General features: G+C 30.9%; 1 protein-coding gene across 1 annotated transcript in view; it reads right to left on the bottom strand.

Annotated features, from left to right (window-relative positions):
* LOC142322719 (voltage-gated delayed rectifier potassium channel KCNH8-like) overlaps positions 1 to 21,933 on the bottom strand; it is a 442,085-nt gene extending 420,152 nt beyond the window's left edge. The window contains exon 1 of the mRNA XM_075361795.1: positions 21,918 to 21,933. Within this exon, the coding sequence (XP_075217910.1) occupies positions 21,918 to 21,933 (16 nt within the window). The remainder of the gene's footprint in view (positions 1 to 21,917) is intronic.

The following is a 21,933-nucleotide window of genomic DNA, read 5'->3' as shown; positions in this document are numbered from 1 at the left end:
GGGCCAAAATTTTGGGTATCGGAGTTTTTTTAAATGTCATTTCAAGAACATTAGTTCAACAAAGATATAGAAATTTCCAGATCTATGTACATAAGTACGCATGTGTATTTTGATTAATATATCCGAATTGGGTAAACATAAACTTTTCAAAAATGGCAAAAAAAATTTCTATACTGATCGAATTAAATTTTTGTGTACCGATCATCGTGAATTGAGAGCTTTAATATACGATGAAAGTAGTACTTCGTATTAAGTTATTTAAATTTCCAAAGTTTTAAGGCAATCAGATTTACGAACAAAGTTATACAAAATTTTTTAATCAGATTTGCCAAGCATCACTAAACCTCTAAACTAGAAAAGTTGAAATTTTAGCACAAATATCTGACTATATATATAATATATATATCCCAGCTTCGGCCTTTTTTCAAACCAATTGTGATGAGGACATGATGGTACACCACCTTAGTGAACTATAATTTTTTTAACCTTGCTGAATATTATACCAAATTATGCCAACTTATTAAAGTAAATAATTACTGGAATAAATAAAATTTTAAGCCCAATAAAACAATGAATGAGACAAGGACTTATATATCAGTTTTTTTAAGATTTTAATCCACCTTATCTAGTATTTAAGTAGACAACATGTGAAATTTTCAAAAAAGGAGATCCCGCTGAACCCCAATTAAGAATTTTATTTTTTAACATTTCTGATACTTCGTCTTTTTTTTAAAGTATAATGTGACTAAAAATGTTATAAATTGCAAGGAATTTAATGGACGTTTTTTAGCAATTTTAGTATAATTTTTCAGAATAAAGACGTTTTTTGATCAAGGGGGTTTAACTGGAACTCAAAATGTTTTACTAAAAATTATGATTTTTTACCTCAATTATACTTTTAAGACAGCATAATCTTTAAAATACAAACTTAATTTAATCAAGGGGATCATCATCTTTGTCCCACATTTTTTTCCTGTATATCTTGTTCTTTTTCTTAATTGTACTTAATAATTAAGTCATAATATTTAAAATCCCTTCGACGTATTTAGATAAAAATTTGTCAAGGGCAAATGGAAAATATTATGTAACCTTTAGCGGGCTTCGTTTAAGTTTATTATATTCTTTTATCATTAATATGTCTTTATTTACAAATTTTTATTATCAAATAAAATTAATGAAATATGAACAAATACATTTTTAAAAGCTTACAAACAACGAATAACTTTCTACATGATACTGATTTACTGATGTAAAAAATACCAAATCGTTTATTTGTATTGTAAAATAAGTAATTTTTAAAATCAATTTTTAGAAGTTCTCCACATACTATTTCTATTCCATCTACTAGTAAAAATTGTCAATAATAAACAATAGTATCAAATATATTTTATCAAATACGAGATATAATCTTCTTAAAAAGACAGAAATACGACGTATTTAGTTTACATGATTACTGCAATAAAATTTGTCACAGACTGTGATATCTAAACTTATGACAATTTTCACTTTTCCAATTACTTTTTGGTAAAATTTTATATTTATAATCTTGTTTTTATTAGCGTGATTTTTATTGCCAAAAATCACAAGATTAGTTTTAATGCTAAAGATTAATACACAAGATTAATTTTTTATAACTGATTATTCAGAAATGTTATTAAAACTGTTATAAAAACAGTTGCTTTTATAGAAAGCGAAAGTGCTATAATAAGGAGTGTCATTATTTTGTTTCAATAAATTTGCCACTACTTTTGTGAATTGTTAATAAGGATTCCATTCCAGCTTTTTAATTTATAATTTCATATAAAAATTATAATTTTTTAACCACTGATATCATAATTCCTTGTAGAATGTAAGGGCTATAATCAAACCGTTATTGAAAATAAACAAGATCAAATTATGATTTGTTATTAATAATCATAATTTGTAAAATGTGACCTAATAAAATGTTTTTCCATATTTTCAAGACAGAGCTGGAATAACTTTCTCTTATTAAGATAGCACAGACAAATTTTAAAATGAGAATAACATAGTAGAGACAAATTCGTTAAAATTTATTTACTGAAAATTTCTGTCGACTTAATTAAAGCTGGCAACAGACTTGCTATAATTTTCTGGCACTGAGAATTGAAGCTGTATTTCAGAAACTAGTTCCTAACGATTTTTTCTTAAAAAATTAAAACAGCTGTTTTCTTTAAAATTATTATTTAAAGAAAATAAATAAAAAATTTATTTCATATGTAAGAGAATATTTGTTATACGTGTGGTATGTAGTATGAGTGTAATAATAGATATATATGAAATGTGCGTGAAATAAGAGATGTGCGTGTGCGACGCTAATCGCATCAGATATGTTTGGATATACTAATCGCGTCAATTATATTAACAGCTTTTAACCGCCTATTAACCACATATTAACAGCTGTTCCATTATTGTATGTCTTGTTTGTTTTGAGTGATTTTCAAAAAAAAATAATTGTGTATTGTTACTTTGGGATTATTGCGAATATTTTTCGTGATTTAATAATAGGTAACAAAAATTATTTCGAAGGTATATTTAATTATATTCGGGCTATGGTCCAAGTAGTCCTTAGGTTAGGATGTATTCTGTACCAGCTGTATGATCGATGATGGGACGTCTTTTATGGAGGTTATCTGGTATCATCACGAAAGCGTTGTTAATTAACGTCGTCGAATATGGACCCTGAGGAGAATAGCTCGCATAGTATTAATCAGAGATGTCATAGCGATTAATTTATCAATTAATTTATCCTACTTCAAGTCCGTGGAGAACTTTGGCGAGAAAGCAAATTGCAATTCATAATCCAACCATTGGAAGATTATCAATATCAGATAGATTTAGCCTTTCATTAGAGGACACGAATGTTACGAGCCAAACGGAACCGTCAATTCCCCACCTATTGTACTTTACGGGATAATGATGTACTTAGGCTATACAAACTAACAGAAATGGTTGTGGGTAAGGTAAATTACAACGTACGACTTGTTGGAGGGAACCACTTAGAATAATTAATAAACTTATAATAATTTCTATAGATGATGAGGTGTACAAGAAAAATAATAAATCTAGTTCGTAAACATAAATTAATAGGTCATATCTTCACTTGAAAGGATCAACGAGCCTTTCATGTTGAATCAACCGGCCTCACGTTTGAAGATAATTTCCCCAGACTGGGACGTAGAGCACCTTTGAACGTCGACGGAAAGTCAGAGTAACTCCACCGGACGTATGCTACGGCAGCTGGCCATAATGGTAAGAATAATGAAGACAGGTTAGACAGGCTTTGTTCAAATATATATTTCCCAGTTCAACAGACGAATTCTGATAAGTTTTTTTTACTCAGGTACTCTCAAAAATCTATTACATGCAACAGAAAGAATTCTTTCTTTCTAAACGGAAAGAATTAGAAACTACGGCAATTACCAATTTACCTGAACGGTGTACGGGTATCAGTGACGCACTTTACAGACCGAAATTACCTAATACTGGGAGGTCGCTCGGTGCATATAACAAATCATCCAGACGGGAGAGCTCGAGGGGGAAATGCGGTACTGGTTAGGAATTCTCTACGGCATCACCAATTTTCCGGTTTCTGCACTAAACATATTCAAGCAATCGCGTTTAAAGTTACAAATTGGTTGGGATCTTTAATATTATCAGTGGTATACACACTGTGTACTGACCTCCGAGCCATACTATAACTAAGGAACTATTCTCTGAGCCCAATGCCAGTCAGCTTTTCGTTTAAGCCAATCTCGACAAGAAAGTTATTGCAGTTAATCAACCAGGGAAGGCGACTGAAGAAAGTTTCTGGTTTTGATTTAGTGATGTACAAAATATGCTACCTCTTAAACGCGTTACATAAATTAAAGACTTCTTTACCGCTGTTCTGCTGATGTCTTACTTTCAACTTGTAATGTTACTTACAAGGTATCTTCTTACAGACCAATTAGCTTCTTACTAGTCGTATCTAAATTACTATGTCAAAAAGCTATTCCTTCGCAGACTAAGGCCAGTTTTGGAGCGTGAGGAAGTAATTCCGGGCCACCAATTTGGGTTCAGATTCAGTCACTATCGAACAATCCCATAAGGTCGTCAACGTCATCTGTGGATGTTTGGAATAAATAAAATGTTACTCGGCGGCAATCTCAGTAACTCATCATTTCATCTTACCTAGAAAATATCAAGATAATTTCTTAATATCCAATAGGCTGTTGACACGGCATAGTTGCCTGGACTGCGCTATAAAATTATAATTAAAACTTTTATTACCCTACTAGACTGCCTTAAGAAATTATCTTGATATTTTCTAGGTAAGATGAAATGATGAGTTACTGAGATTCTTCGATTTAGGTCGAGTATCCCTCAGGGCTCTGTATTTAGTCCTGTGATCTATTTAATATTCATTGCGGACTTTCTAACCCTAGAAGACTGCACCATCGTCACATTTGCCATGACACTAGTATCCCTGTCGTTAACGAAGACACTTGACTAGCCTTGCGAGGCTCCAAATGATACTTGACCTTTGTCTGCGCATAGCAGAAAAATGTCAATCAGGATAAATCTAAGCACATCACATTTGGCATGAGAAGGGGTGGTAGATCTAGTATTAACATGGACGTTATCTTGATTCCACATACAAATTTAGGTTTTTTAAACCTAATAAGGCGTATGAAGAGTAAATATCACGTGAAGATGAAAAGAGAACAACTGAACGCGACGAAGTATAGGGAACTGCATTGGCTGCTGCGAAGAAACTCACATCTCACATTGTCCAATAAAAGTCTGATTTACAAATCTGTCCTACGTATAATCTAGATTCATGGTGTAGAGTTTTGGTGGACAAGAAGTAATAATAACGTAGATATCATACAACGCTTCCAAAACAACGTAACTAGAACAATTGAAGAGGCGACATGGTTCACAGGGAACGATGAGATTCATGAATATCTGGAGCTACCAACTGTTGGTGAAGTTGTGAGGCAGTATACTGTTAAATACCATTAACGTCTAGAAAATCACGTCAACCACTTAGCGATCAATCTGTTTGATAACAGCGGAGACGTTCGAAGGTTGAAATGTGCTTGACATAGCGACTGCTGATTGATAGATTGCAGTTACTATCGCCAATACTAGTGAAGTTATTTTTATTTAATTCTTTATTCTTTGTTTATAGTTACTATTTTTGTTGTTTTTGTCAATTTCTACATTATTGTCTATCGACTCTTTATCGCTTGATTACTTATTTGTTTTTATTGACTATTTTTTTGTGTTTTGGTTGCTATTTATCTTAATGGAATATGGAGTGAAGGCAGATATATTTTTTTACTAATGAACTAAGAACGCTGCTTACTTTTGTTTTGGATTGACTTATTATGGGAGTTCCTTAGAACTCAATAACATGTGCTTATTATTTTTTATACGATTTCCTTATTGTTCCACTTTAGGAGCTGATTGTAAATATACTAGTTGAAATGAAAAAAGTATAAGTTTGGGCCTCGGTAATAAACGGCTGTAGTTGTACTGTTTATTTATTTTATATTCAATAGATTTTTAATAATACTATACCTATGTGTCATCCTTGACTTTGCTGTATTAAACAGTCACTTAATGTTCTCATATACTAAAAGTTAATGTTTCTGTGGGATTATTTTAAACTTATTGCTACTTCCAGTTGAGAAATTCTAAAACAAAGATGTATAATTGTAATTTTCGGTAATGGGGTTAAAATTTTAGAAATTGTTTTGTTGAAAGTTTATGTAGTATCTAAGCTCTATACTTTTTGCTAGGAAGATTTTATTTTCTAAACCACCTAAATAAAAAGTAAAAACTTCACCCGTCCTTTGAAAAATTTGGAAGAAAATTTAACACGATAAATACATTATATTTAGATATACCTACTGACCAGGTTTTCGACAAAATCGGTCCAGCCAGCCTGAAAATATTTACGGAAAGCAGTGCGACATACATATTCTTACACAAGTGAGTATATATATGAACATAAAAACATACATGCATACCATTCTAACTGGATATTCAGAAAATCTTTGCTTTTAATGGACATCTTGGCGCAAGAAACGTCGAGATTTGCCAAAATCAGGAGTAGATTTTTGGCTGATTATCAAGAATTGATTTTTTTGGGAAATACTATACTTTTATATAGTTTATCATTTGTATAAATAGGAAGAAATATAAAAACTAAAGTTACCATAGATATATTATGCATCACGAAAGATAACGATTTGCTCTAACTAATGAATTCTCAAAAATAAATTTAAAAAATTAAATTTATTTAATTAACTTTTAATTTTCATAATTTAGACTAATTACTGCTAATGTGAAAATGGTAAATTCATGGTAATTTAGTTGTTATAGTCGTAGTAAGTTATATCGATTGCTTTTTAAATTGTTTTTACTAAATGAATGCATTTCATGCTGCAATGAATATTTTACAGAATGAAATGAAATCACTCGAATCCTTATAACAACGCCAGTTTGATTATCGTATTTTATAAACAAATTACAAAGCAGAAAACTTTTAATGGAGTTTTGAAGAAAATAAAAAATCACATTTAAAAATACGATCGATTTGCAATTCAAGTACAATCCCTACTAGAATTATACTGGTTGAGTTGTGAAAATTTTCTTGTTGAAATGTAGCCCTGTATTAAAAATAGTCCCGTAATTCCTTAAAAATAAATTTTACTACTTGTACAAAATGCATTTCTTAGATTTTTTATTAATGTACCATAAAGCTTCGAAGCTTGTGCACAGGAACATGAAATAAAATTTAGTAGCTATGAAAAATGCCATCTCAGACCGGGATTCAAACCCGGGACCTCCGGATGAAACCCTGAGACGCTACCACTCCGCCACCGGATTGGCAAAATTTAAAGTAAATGATATTAATCTCTAACAAAATCTTGTCTAATTTGAAAATTTAATGATCAAAATACTAATCTGTTTTTATAATTTGAACTTTTGTTTTTATACCGGGTGTAAAAAAAAGAATAATACAGGGATTTTAATTTGTTGTAGTACCTCGTGAATGAAAAGAACAGTTGATATATGGCTAGAATCAAAGAGCAAAAAAGAAGGTTTTTGTTGCACGCATGGCCGTAGATTGTTTCCCTGTCTTTTTCGCTTGACAGCGCTACTTCCAAAACTGCCTATTCCTGAACACAAAACCTTTTAGGTTTGCAGTTTGCTGAATGTGAATCAATTGTTTTTAGTTCAACCTATGTTCCGAGCCTTTAAATGATAATAACATTTGTCGATGGCAAAATCAGTTTGAAACAACTGGATGACTGTGTAAAGAAAATAATACGGGACTACCGAGGGTGTCAGTGGAAAATCTTGAACATATCAGAGGGTCTTTCCTGCGTAGTTGTAAAAAATCTCTTGGGGGCCAGCCGCAAACTAGCAATGCCGATCATAACAGTATGGAATGTTTTAAGAAACAGTTACTTTTACGTCCATATCATTTATAGCGGTTAGATGCTTTGAACCTGTCAATTACAATGTGCGAGCTGACTTCGCAATCAAAAGTTATCACACATAATGTTCGTATCAGGGGTCAGAAATTCTCATGAAGTCTTAAATGTGTACGGGAGTTTCCAAAATTAAATATTTCTTGTTTAAATTAAATATTCCGATGGTAAGTTTACGGACCGATCTTTTTCGCTAAATCAAGTGTAACAGGAGTTGGTTATCTGTGTATGCTGTGAACATGGTTCTTTCCTCAATTGGGAAATGAACTAGAGAATTATATTTGACAACTACATTGTGCGCCTCCTCACTGGCAAAACGGTTGAATGATGTTTTCCCCGACCGCTGGATCGGCCGGCATATGACCGCAATGATAGAACTTGTTTGCGGTGATCTCTAAGATCACACGACTGACCTTATGTGAATATTTCATTTGTTATTTTATAAAGGATGTTGTGTATGCGCCTCCATTACCTATTGAACTACCCGATTTGAGGCAAAGGTTTGAAGCAGCTGTCGCTTCCATCACTCCAGACATGCTGATTAAAGTACGGGATTAATCCTCCTGTTAGTTGAATGTGTGCCTCCTGATGAAAGCTGCTCACATTGAACACTTGCAAGGAAAAATTAGAAGAGTTACTTTTTATTTCATTTGTGATTGTAAATAGAAGTTAAGAATACTAAACAGCTTTAAAATCCGAAATTAGTTTTCTTACATCCTTATTTCGAGTAGTTTATTTGAAATATTCCAGCACATTGAACACCATATTTTATACAAAATAACAGTTACATACTTTACGGTTTTTTAAATAAATTCAAATCAAATTTTTTTTATGACGATTTACTATTTTCAAATATATTACAACTAGAATGTAAAAAAAATAATATTTTTTCATTTATACAAATATATAGTAATGCTATTTCTTAAAAGAAAAAAATAAAGAACTGTTTTTTTTAACAAATTATTTATAGTTTATTAAATGTTTTTTTTATAGATTTAATATTTGTTTATATACGTAGCCAATAATTCAATTTTAAAAAGATGGCAGACCCATAACAAATATGTAACTAAAGTAATATGATTAACATTTTTTAAATCATTATAAGTTATCAATTTTTAAAAATTAAATCAAATAAACTATAAAGCATTGGAAAGTTACTTATACTAGAATTCGAATTATAGAAAGCGTTTAAAAACATTATACGGTAGTTATAATTCTCCCTACAACGGGGCACTCACAATCATTATCTTACACACATTATTCGATACAGTACATTTTATCTTTTGTTTTTATATCACGTGTTGTCAAAACAATTTAAACATAAATTATATAATATTGAAGAATTTGTATCACTTTCTCTTTTTTACATTAAAAAATATAAAAAAAAATAGGTAACGTAGAATTGTGGTACTTTTTTGCTTACCTCAAATTCACAAAAAAATATTTTCATATTCTCATATTGGTTTAGAGTACGGTATAAAATATGGGTTTGTTTAAATAATAGTCAGAGTTACCGAATAAATAGAAGTAATATTATGCCTATAGGCTATATTTAAAAATATGAACATCGTACTTCGTATGAAAGAAAAATTAAACGTACAAAAAATGGTCTACATTTAAAATAATTGAAAAAATACGACACAAAAAATTAATAATAAAATTTAAAAAATACGTCAAATAAAAAAAAAATTATCCCAACGGGAATCAATTAACTATATAAATAACAGAGATCCTACTATAAATTTAATTTAGACAAACGTGGAGTATACAGTTTAAAATGCGCAAATATAAATAACAGATATCCTACTATAAATTTAATTTAGATAAACGTGGAGTATACATTTTAAAATGCGCAAATAACGATTTGGAATGTATCGGGATGACAAACCGATCTTTTTCAATCAGAATTAATGAACACATTAATTATATAAATAAGGGAAATAAAGAACGATCTAATTTTGCTACACATATTTTAGAAAATAATCATAATTACAACCCATATTTACAAACAATATTATATTGGAATATTCCAGTAATATTCATAAAACAAATTATTGAAAAATATTATATATACTTAAATAATAAAAATTTGATAAATGAACAAACGAAATTTGATAAAATGAAACAAATTTTAAACAATAATTTTGATTCTTAGGTGGGTTATACCGATTCATACTGATAAACATAACAATTCAGAGCTTCATACTGACTTTATGGACAACGACATTTTTACCTTTCGATTGTTGTATTTATAATTTTTATTTTTAAAATTCAAAATTAATTTAATATATTAATCTTTGAAGGAAATAATTATAATGCGTAACACATAAATGTTCCTGATGATGGATTTATATCCGAAACCGCTCGGACATAATAAAAAAATAGTTGGTAACTGGAAATTATTATCTAATTAATTTATATCGATACCAACGGGCCATGATTAATAATAAAATTAATTTTAATATCATCAACACAAAATTTGAAAACGTTTTTAAAATAACATTTGATTGTCATCAAATGTTTTTCTTTTTTTCATATTATTCAGTAAATAATATAACAACACATAATAACAATTAAAATGCAAATATAAGTTGTATTTTTTTCGTATCTTATATTCATTCATTATTTCAAACGATGAGTATCATAAACTCACAGTTATAAGCGAGCTGACATAAGTTACTAGTCACTTCCAATAATAATAATTATTTTCAAGAATTTCAAGAATATTCGGAGAGGATGGAAACCCTCTAACCTTCCTCAACGAAAAATATTCATGAAAGCATTCAGTTATCCAGCGAAAGATTTCTGGAGATCCAGCGAAAAATTTCTGGAGATTCGCCTGAAAGTGTTTGGATCTCAGACGACAATACTAAGAGCGGCTCACTCCGATCACAGGTCCCGAAGTTCTAACAAAACAAGGGATAGAATTAGCATAGAAGTCTCGATCCTTATCATAGGTGTTACATACGAATAAGTCTGTGTATGTAGAAATACATAAAAATGATTTCGTATGCTCTAGCCGTAATTACTGATTTATTTTTTTGGGCATATAATGACCACAGTAGTGGAAGTCAATACCAAGCATCCATTTCACATATGGGATCGACATATCAGTACGTCGATTGCATCGAAATGAAGGTGATATTCAGCTTTACAACACTTTTTATTCATTGTATTCACTACGGGACTGAATGCGCCGTGAATTCTCGAAGCAAGAACTCTCATTGGTGCCTGTCGTACCTCAGATATTTTATATGTATTACAGTCATGAAAAGACTGAGGTAGAAAATATAAAGGAATATATAAATGAACTCTTTCTGTTATGATACAATACAGTTATATATATATATTCAATTTATATATTTCTAAAACCATTCAACACTAAGTAGTGTTGAACATTACAAACCAAGGAGTAGCAACATTACAAACCACTCTGTAATTTATGTAACGTAAGGAGAGCTACTACTTAACAAACAGCTGCAAAATGAAAATAATTTTTGGATTAGTAATGTAAATTAACAAAAAAAAAAAAAAAAAAAAAAACGAAAAATTAAAATTAAGACAAAAAATTCTAGTTTATATTTCTTTTTTAACAGTACAGGCATCAATGAGTAACGAAAGTTTTTTTTTTTTTTTTTTCAAGAAAGTGATAAAAAAACTAATATTACTCGATAATTCCAAAGAAACAATAACTCAGTTTTATAAAACTGATATTAAAATTGAGTAACTAATCCATCAATTACTAACAGTGATTATGTATAAGTAAACCATAAAATATGAGGCAATTTAGTATTATACTGCAGTGTTGCAGTGTAATAACATAAAATAGAAAATTAGGTTTAAACGTTTATTTATTTAGTATAAATTTTCTTTCTGTTGGATAGAAGGATTTTATTTATCTTTATAAAAAATGTTTTAATGAAATATTTACTTTATTTGATTTTTTCAAATAAAATCTGTTTATAAAAATAAAATCTCAAACAGGCAAGCCAAGAACAAAAGATTCAAGTATCTTATACTGTTGGTTAAATACATATATTTATTTATAATTTTGTGTACAATTTAACATCGTGGAATTCGTTTTACTTCATTATAAAAAATCGAAAATAAAACAATAATAATAATAATAAAGTAATAAAAATTTCACAAAAGTAAATAATAAAATAGAAGTCATTAGCTATGAATAATTTATTTTTTTCAAAAACTTAATTATTTTACTAGTTGGATATTTACAATTATCTAGCAGATAATTTCATCTGTGGAAATGTTTGCTAAAGATACACAAAACACACACGCAAACGAAGTAAATGATATCAGTTTAGCAGTCAAGATCGGTGAAACTATTTTTAAAACGATAAACCAGTTGTGGTCGCATTTACCCCAAACAATGGATGTTGTGTTATTTGTCGTCAAACCAGGATGTGTTTTTTTGTTGAAGTATCAGATTGATCTTTCTAACTTCAGCATCATCAGAAATTGCTGTGCTAAAGTTACAGAGGTATTTCTTATTTCAAACTTCTTATGGAAAAATGCTCTATTTGACAGTCCATACAATCTATCAATTTTGTGCTTGTTTTCAGTTTCCTCACTAATCAAATTAAAGACAATTATTAATAAATGAAAACAGGCACAAAATTGTCTGATCGCATAATCTTTTATATCTATCAACTTCGGCCATATCTCAGTTGTTTATCAACCAATTTTAACAAATAGGGTGCTATATTGTCTATAATAAACGGGTTAAAATTTTATCTGGTAAAACGTAATTGAAAAAACTATTATTAACGATTAAAAATTTCAAATAGGCACCATTTTGAAAATTACAAAGATAAAATTAGTAAATTTATTTATTTTCTAGAAGATATTGTTAAGTATATGTGTACCAAATTTGGCCTGATATAAGAAGGAATCAACTGCCACGGCACCCTGGCACGACTGATATACTGCTCAACGGCGGTTCTGGTCGCCCCGAGGGTGCTTAAGCAAACTATAAATGAGACTTCGTAGAAGAAAGAAAGATATGGTATTGATTAGTTTAATTTTAATTTTAAGTTCATGGTCTTTTGAGAACCTATCTCAAATTTTAATATTGGGGCCCTTTACACCCCGTAAGTGTTTGTGATTGTCCTTGTCCTTCATGTTTTAATGTTTATTGTGAAGTTTGTGTTTTTAAATAAAATGTAAGGGCCCTTTACACCCTTACATATGACGATCCTGATGGAGATAATAATTTCTTTTAAAGAATGTGACGAGGGCTAATGACCTTAGCAGTCGATGCCCGTAAAAATTCACATTAAAAAAAAAAATCTCAATCCGTTCTGAACATACAAATTTTTATTGAAAAAAAAATATATACGAACAAAGGTAAAATGAAGGGAGATGGGTGTGTCTACATGAATGTTTTTGTTAATTTTGATGTCCAGAATCAATCACTTAAATAAGTATAAATGTTTGTCTATAATAAACGTATTAAATAATTTTAGTAAATTGTAGATAAGATAAAAGATAAAAAAAATAACCATTTAAACCTTAAAATGCTGTATTATGGCTCATTAACTAACCTGCAGGTTAAGGAAAACATTTTGCTAAAGGTCCAAAATCTAATAATAAATCTATTGAAGTAAAATGAAGAGTTCCTTTTTAACAATCTCAAAGAAGCTTTTGTTTTCTTTTTTCTATTTTTAAGATTGTTGGACGACTCTAATATTATCAAAACGTTTGTGATTTTTACTGAAAATAAAAAACCACTAACAATCCTTCTCTCTTTTAACACTGCATTGGCAAAATAGTAGGAAGAAATTTATTAATACAGATTATTTTCTAAAAGTTCAGTTAACCTGAGAATAGTTAATTCCATCAGAATGAGTGGTTCTCCAGTAAGCTACTTCCTGCGTCATTCAAGTTACTGAAGAACTATCAGGTTGTAGGGGGGATACAGTTTACTCCAAATCTACGTTTATTTTATTTTAGGGCTTTTCTTATGTTATTTATTACTAAGCAAACTGCATTTGATTTATTGTAACAAAATTATAAATATGTGTTTTTTACTGATGAAAACCTACTTTAATGACTTCATTTTGTATATCAATCAATATTCATTCCTTTTTTCTAGTAACATCAAGAAAGACCATACAGAAAGATGTACAGTTGTGAATAAGAATTTTGATCTGCCAATTAAAAAATCTTTCTATTCTTTCTTAAAGTACTCAACCCTGTATGACATAGCAGACTTCATTTATGTAATAAACTAGTTTTTTGGTTGTCACACGCCCAAAAAATCTGGATAATTCCTGGATAAAAAATTATGTATATATAAATTGATACCACGGGTGTGGTAGGAAGATATGATATGTAAAATAAAAATAATAAAAAATCACCAATATCAGTGTCAAATTCATAAATTTGACACTGAAAACTTTAGCGACACCGAAAACTATGGTTTTCGGTGTCGCTAGTTGACAGTCCCTATGATATTTAATCCAAGTTTAGTAGAATTGAACGAAGGAAACTCTGTAGAATCTTCTGGAAGTTTTTAGGAACGAATAGAACTCTATAGAATCTTCTAGAATATTGTGAAAACGAATAGCTCGGTGTCGGTAGAAACTTCTGGAAAATTTTAGAAATAATTTATCCCATTCAGACATCTGATGTTCGACAAAATTCCAGCACCCACTCGAAACTTAGATGGTCGTATTTAAGGGAAGATTTGATCCCTTTTCCTATCTAATAGAAGACTGGGATCTGGGATAAATAAATACCCGGACAACAACCGGGTATCAAACCCTTAAAATATCTGATAAAGGAAAAAGTTACACAAAATAAAAACACAATGAAATTTACCATAAGTGGTGAAATAAAAAAGGCCAGATAGTAGAATAAAAAAACCATTCTTAAAATACATTAAAAAAAATAAATAAATAAAATAAACCAGAACTAAATTTAAATCGGCAGTTATATAACCTAATCTATATAAAATTAAACACAACCTCTAATTAAAAAAAAATTAAAAACAATTTAACAAAAGGACCTACCTTTTGGTCCTTTCCAACCGTGGTTTACCTTTCCAACCAATGTAAATGCTTATATTTTTATTTCCCCCTTGGCATGGGTAAATCATCCTATGCCAACCTTACTAAAGAAAGTAGGAAGTGAAAGCAGCTTCCCACTGTCTTCTTGAAGGAGCCAAATACATGGTTTACTCGGTTGGTTGAAATTACATTTACTAGATTATCATTACTCCAAGAGAAATCAGTCAGACTAGTTTCCCTTTTATCTTAGGTTGTTTATATGTATTATAGCAAGATATAATCAGTCGGATATATATTATATACAAATATTATACACGACATAATTAATTCTGTTACCCATAAGTTATAATATTACATATCAATTATATACTATGCAATTATAATAAATGAAATTCGCAATTCTTTATCCTAAAAAGAAGATTTAAAAAAATATTATTCATAAATTTTCAATAATAGTAATTTAATATACTAAACAGAAGAAAAATAAACTGAAAAGCATTGAATTAATATAAATATTAAGTACTGATAAATTCAAACTGAAACAAAACTTGTGCAATATATAACGCTCTTACTGTAATAAGAGATTTTAATATGTAATAGGAATCTTGCTACCTGTTGCTGTTTATTTGTTATGTCGGGACGTTTCTAACCTATTCTGACAACGTGAAACTTTTAAATTTACTAAAATATTACGTTAAGTTATATCTAAGTCGTTAAAAGCTATTAATATTTTAGGGTGATTAAAATACTATTTTACTAGAGCTAAACTGTTATTTCAGACTTAAGAAAGTTACCTAACTCTTACAACTTTCATTTTATTTCAGAATTATACTACCAAGATACAGAAGATATATCTGCTCTAAAAAGATTACAACATCTAGTCCTGAACACCTCTTTGTGTGTGCGCGCGTATGTACACTAAATTATTCTCAACACAGACTTCTTTGAAGAAGGAATTTTTTTCAACATTTTTAAAGTATCGGATTATACCTTCTACAATGAAACTTGAGACTGGACTCGTAAAAGAACGATTAATCAGACTACATTCGTAAAAAAATCATCGCTGTTTTAAAATTTATTATTTTATACATTTCGTTAAATTATTAATAAAATCCTAGAAACAGAGTTACTCATTTCACTCAATTTTTTATATAGATCGTCTTTATGAAATATAACAATTATTATATATTTAAATTTAATTAAAAATAAACAAAATTATCCTTCTGTATGTATTAAGTCCCATAACCACAATAATGTAAGTTGTAAGGCTTCTAGTTTATAACTAGAAGCCACTTCTTAAAATATCGTATCTATCCTCAATCATCCCATGCCAGAACTATTAAATAAAGTAGAGAATAAAAGCAGTTTCCCACTGACCTGAAAGGTTAATCATAAGGACTGGTTGAAATGATTTTTACTAGATTATGTTACTCCAAGAAAACAGTTGACCGGTTACCCCTTTTATCTTAGTTGTTTGTATGTATTGTAGCAAGAAGAATAGAGAGAGAGAGATGGCGTAAAGTAATAAATTGAAAAGTCTTTTCTGTTGTAAAACTGTGCATGCAATTATGAAATAATTATTTTTTGGATATGTTATATAATTGCCATATCATGGGAATATGGAGTAGAACTTTTGTACGTATACTATACGTACATATATGAGAGGGTTCGAATCCCGCTCATCGTATTTATACGATCAGATGAACTAGTGAGATGGGTACCACTCCAACACGGAGGTCGGCGGATTGGTATAATTTTTCAATATTATTATTATATTTATTACTCTTTAATAAAGTAAAAAAAAAAATTATTCTGAAACTTGATTTTTAATAAAATTCTTTCTTGATCTTTATAAGAAGATGAAGTAACACATCAAAAAATAAATAGAAGTTATAATAATACCGGTCGAAAGCTATGAAAATTGAGAGCACGGTTTGAATAGTATACCATCTTTGGATATATATATATATATATATATATATATATATATATATATATATATATGTGTAAAATAATCCTCCTTAATTAATACATGGGAAGGGAAAAACACATTATGTATGTTGTATGATTCTTGTAAACATTACTTTTTGTTATTTAAGGAAAAATATGTACAGAGAAAAAGAAACAATTAGCGTTTTAAATAAACAGGATTGGGTTAAAAGGTAAAACAATTTTTTAAAGAAATTAATTTTTACAATTTGAATAAACTAGTATTTTATACTTTTTTTAATGTGTTCTGTATTTTTATTTTCCTATAAATAATCATGCGTTAATAATTTTCAATGAATGACTTAATTGACCATTAAGTTTAATATGAAAGATTAGTAAAAATTATTAATAAGTAGTTAATTAAAAAAAAATTGTTTTTTGATACGTATTATGCTAGTACTTCATGAAAATAATAGCTTATCCAGTATTTTTAAATCTACAGAAAATTTGTTCAATCTGCTAACAATACAATTACCATCTGGTAACATGTACTGTATGTAATAACCATATAACACCACTACGTTAAATCCCTAATCGCCTTATGAACTGAGCCTATTACACCTAGTTGAGCTGCATACAGCCGTCAGGAGGATGAGTTAATAATAATTGTGGTAAACTGACAATTCGGTATTTAATAATATCTTAACGCAAACCAATTATACTATGATATTGCTAGTTCTACCGAATTCGGGAAGAAATAGACCGCAATAATTAATTTATAATTAATAATTTATTGTAATAATTAAATTTAATGTTACGACATAATCAGGCTTTAAACTACTAATACAGTTTGGATTACATTTTATATACTAACAACCAACTAATTTTAACGAAGTTAGGTTTTAAATCTATAGGTTTTACTACATAATCTACATTTTAATAACTGCTACTGTATTTAGCAGTAAAATTAATTATTATGCATTTCAATTAAAATAACTGCAAGAACTTATGCATTGTATTTTCTGATTATATTATATAAGTATTCAGAATAATAGTTTATTTTGAATAAAGCATCTGTTTATAGCACAATGTTTGTAATACAAGTTAATAAAATTATTGACTAATTTATTTTTTTTTTATATAAGTAGCTGTTGTTTTTTAATAAGTAGAGTAAAAATTATTGTAATAAATCACTACACTTTTAGTTTTTTTTTTCTTAATATTAAAGGAATTGAATATTCAGTAATAACATACTATATAACCGGTTTGTGTGTTTTGAAACACTCTAAGTTAGGTCAAATATCATATCACAATTAGAATAATAAATCGATTTACTACAAAAGATTAAGACTAAATAAGTAGACTTAAAATTAAATAAAAATGTTCATGCTTTGTTGCCTCCCCAGAAAAAAAAAATTGTCTGCAATTTTGTGTTGTTTTTATAAAAATGTGTATAGTCTAGTGTTTGACGGTAAAAATAGAGTATTACCTCAGAATTCTTTCGAACAAGATCGATTTTCATGAAAATTTGTAATTAAGTTTATCTAACCCTCTGCTTCAAAAGTTATATGTTCCTGATGTGTGCTTTTTTTTTGGGGGGGGGGGGTGAAAACTACCCTTGTTAAAAAATTTCCAAAACCATAGATTTAAACTTTAACAGATTGAAGTCATGTTTAATTATATAGAAAAAAAATTCTTTTATGTTTTGGAATACAATTTATGATGTTTTACTACGTTGAAATTAAAAAAAAAAAATAATTTTCAAGTTAAAAATGTTTTAGTGGTGCATTTATAACGAATTAAAATCCCTTTAGTGTTTATAATATAATTTATGATTTATTGCAACTTTTTAACCCTTAATAACCACCCCTTATGAAAAGAATTGTTAAAATTATACATCTAAGTTTTTTGTAGCTAAAATCATTTAAATGTGTAGAATAGAATAAACTTTGTTCCATAATCTGAACATAATTTATGATGTGTTACAACGTTGCAACCCTTACACCCCACCCAAATGACAAAAAAAAGTATTTTCAAGTTTTCAAGTTTTCAACAGCTTAAAATGTTTTAATGGTGCATTTGTAATGAATTATAAACTTTTTACAGTTGTTAATGTAATTTATAATTTATTGCAACGTCCGAATATATTGCAACTATCGAGAATATAAAAATTTACACGCTCCGAAAATTTCTCCGAAAAAATGCGATTGGTTTTTTAACGAAAACTTCCTTAAGGTATACAATCTCTACAGAAACCATTTTGGAAGGAATTTCAAGGGCTACAAGGCGTATAAACCTTTTTGTTTTTGAAATTTTTGAGTTTAAAGGGCTCGGGCAAGGTGGTCCTTACACTCAAATGCAAACTTCTAACAGTGATATCTCAATCAATTTTTATTCTACAGAAATGAAAAAAAAAATTTCAGTAAAAAAAGAAACTAAATTTTTGTACTGTAGCAGTTTTTACGTATTATTTTATTTCATGTTTGAATTATTGTGAGAAAAAAGAAATTTTTTTAAAGAAATTTCAAAACATTTTTCAAAGTTGAATCAACCGTTTTTTCAATTCTAGGCATTGAAAACTGGCCAAACTTCTAGAACATATAGTTAGTCCTTAAATAATATAAATCTAAAAGTATTACGTTTAATTTCAATTCTTGCGGAAAAGTCAGTTGTTTCATTGCTGATATTTTCTCCGAAAAAGCGAGACATCCATTTTATTTTCATGATAACTCCGTTAGTTTTCATGCTAATGATTTTTACCAAAGCTAAATTAAAGGTCTTTTCACGTACTATGAAAAATATTCATAATATTTCCTCGAAAAAGTTTTCGTTTTTCCGTTATTTAACGTTCAAAGGTCAACTTCAGTTTTTGGTGAACAATAAGTTACCTTCAACAAGACATAACTCGGTTCGTGTTGCAGCTACAGAAATAAAAAAGTCAATCTCTTTGGTATTTTTTAACCTTCGTTTTTTTCTAATAATAACTTTTTCAATAAAACGTATTCGTGATAAATCGTTCAATGTTTGGGTGGAAAATCAACATTTTCAATCACGAATAACTCAAAACGTAAGACTCTACAAAAACCGTTTATACAACATTTTTTGCTTAGAATTTATTCCTCCATCGATTTCTGTTGTTTTTTCATCGATTTTTAAAATTTTATTCGATTTTCGGGGGAATTCATTTTACCTCTCCCCAACCACCACGAAACCCATCGAATTGGGTCTCGTTGAACGGGGTGAGTTTTGGCCCGTAAGCAGAAAATCGGATAATACAGAGAAGACGCTCATTCCCGTTGAAGCAATCAGTCGAAGAAGATACGTCTATGTCCGGAAGTGCGCAATCTCAGAAAACCGAGAAGCGGCCCGACTTCAAGGGCAAAAAACGAGTTAGGCTGGTGTCTTCGGAGTAGGAGGATCCAGCTCCAGATGGTTTGCGGGGCATTACCCATCAGCTTGGGCTGGCAATGGTGGTGTTAAAAAAAAATCATGGGTCTGGATTGCCAAGGTTTATAGGCCAGTACGAGAAGACTTTGTCGAAGATATTTAGTGGACTTAAGACACTGGAACCCGATAACGACAATAACGCAGGCTATACAGACAGAGGAGCCAAAAAAGGTCAATATCAACGACATTTTGCAGGAGGAAGTAACTGATGATGAGCATGTGACCTCATCCCTCAGAGATGGCCGGCTGAGATTATCAATCGGGTCAAGCAGATAAATGACTTGGCAGCAGAAACTGGTGATAGATGTTCCTTTAGAGACCTGGCCAGAGCTCAGGGTGTGAACACGTCGATCATACTACGTGACGTGTCAACTATACTGGGAACGGACAAAGTGGATATACAGAAGTGCAAGTATCGAGTATATTATAATTCAGCCAAGGAGGGAACAAAGTTTTCTTTTGTTACTCCTGAGTTTAGTTACGACAGTCATGTGTAGCACCAAGTCTTTGGTTTTTATTTTGCTTGGTGGTGAAGTTGGTTCCTACATTAGGAAAATGTTAATATACTTGCACAGAGGACAAGAGAAACCGGTGAAAGTGGTTGCGCCGCAACAAGATGGTGCACCTGACAAATAGGGGTCAGGATTGGCAAGTGGAAAGAGGGTCACTCCCCCTGTAACTGAGAGTAGGACCGTAACTGTGAAAGCGGCAGGGAGGACTTACGCTGACTTAATCAAGACCATGAGCTCACAATTTCCCGAGAGGAAACGGGAGAAGTTATATCGCTCAAGAAGAGCAATAATGAATTGCACATTCGGGTTCAGGGTGCGCAGAATGCGGAGAATCTTATAGCAAGGTTGCGTAACAAGGCTGTTGAATTACTGATTGATTTCAAAACACGAAGTGGACATACTGTAGTACATATTAAAGACGTGGAATCAGACACCATAGCACAAGAGATAAAGGACGCGATAGCACAGGCCCTAGGTAATGATGAAGAATTCAAGATGTTCTCAATAATGCTGGAGTATGGGGAGCCAAAGAGTGTCACAGTAATCACTTCGCTACCCGCAAGCTTACCCGGCAGTGGACCGATCCTATTCGGATCGGTCCACTGCCGGGCCCATATTCGTGAGGAGGCAGATAGATGCTACCGCTGTTGTCATGCAGGGCACCGCAGACCAGAGTGTCGGGTGTCGGAGTCCAAATAGGGCAGACCTTTGTTTTAACTATGAGGGAAGTAGCCACAAAATAGCAGCTTGTAAGTAGAATATGAAATGCCTGGATTGCGAGCTATTCAATCATCGCACTGGAGGCCTGGAGTGCATATACAACAAACATGATTAGAATCCTATAATGAATTCCAGTAGAAGCTCGCTGTCTCAAGACTTGGATGGTGAAATAGCGGGCAGGCGCTGGGCTGATTTCGTCGTGGCGACTGAGCCCAATAGTTACGATGTCGCAAGAAGCGACTGGTGTGCAGACACAAGAGGTGATATAGTTGTCCGAAATATCGATGAACGGATCACTTGGCAATTCCTAGAAAGAAGAGATGGCATTGTGTCGTTGGAGTTGGTAAGTGTGGTGGTAATTGGAGCCTACTCCCGGAACTGTGCGCTAGCCGAGTACCAGATCTACATAGATGATCTCAATGAGGTAATAACTAGATCGACTAAGAAGACAATACTGCTGGGAGACTTCAATTGTAAATCAGTGGCAGCAGGTAGTGGATACACAAATCGTAGGGGTGATTTGTTGAAGGACGTGATGTTAGTTAACGGTTTAAATTGTGTAAATGACAGCACTCACACGTTCGAGGCTAGCGGTCACGCTTCAGTCCTAGATTTGATTATCTTGGTCGGAAGAATGAACCTGCACCAATGTGACTGATGTTTACTCTGAGACGACATTGCCAGTGATCATTGATCATCTGGCGACCTAGCTGGAGATTAGAGACTGATCGTTCAGAAGAAGAGATCGGGGACTGTCCCCAAGGCTGACTTACCAACAAGTCGAAACAT

Source organism: Lycorma delicatula, chromosome 4, assembly GCF_047948215.1.
Source record: "Lycorma delicatula isolate Av1 chromosome 4, ASM4794821v1, whole genome shotgun sequence".
Classification (NCBI taxonomy): domain Eukaryota; kingdom Metazoa; phylum Arthropoda; class Insecta; order Hemiptera; family Fulgoridae; genus Lycorma; species Lycorma delicatula.
This window is presented reverse-complemented; position numbering and strand designations above follow the sequence as displayed.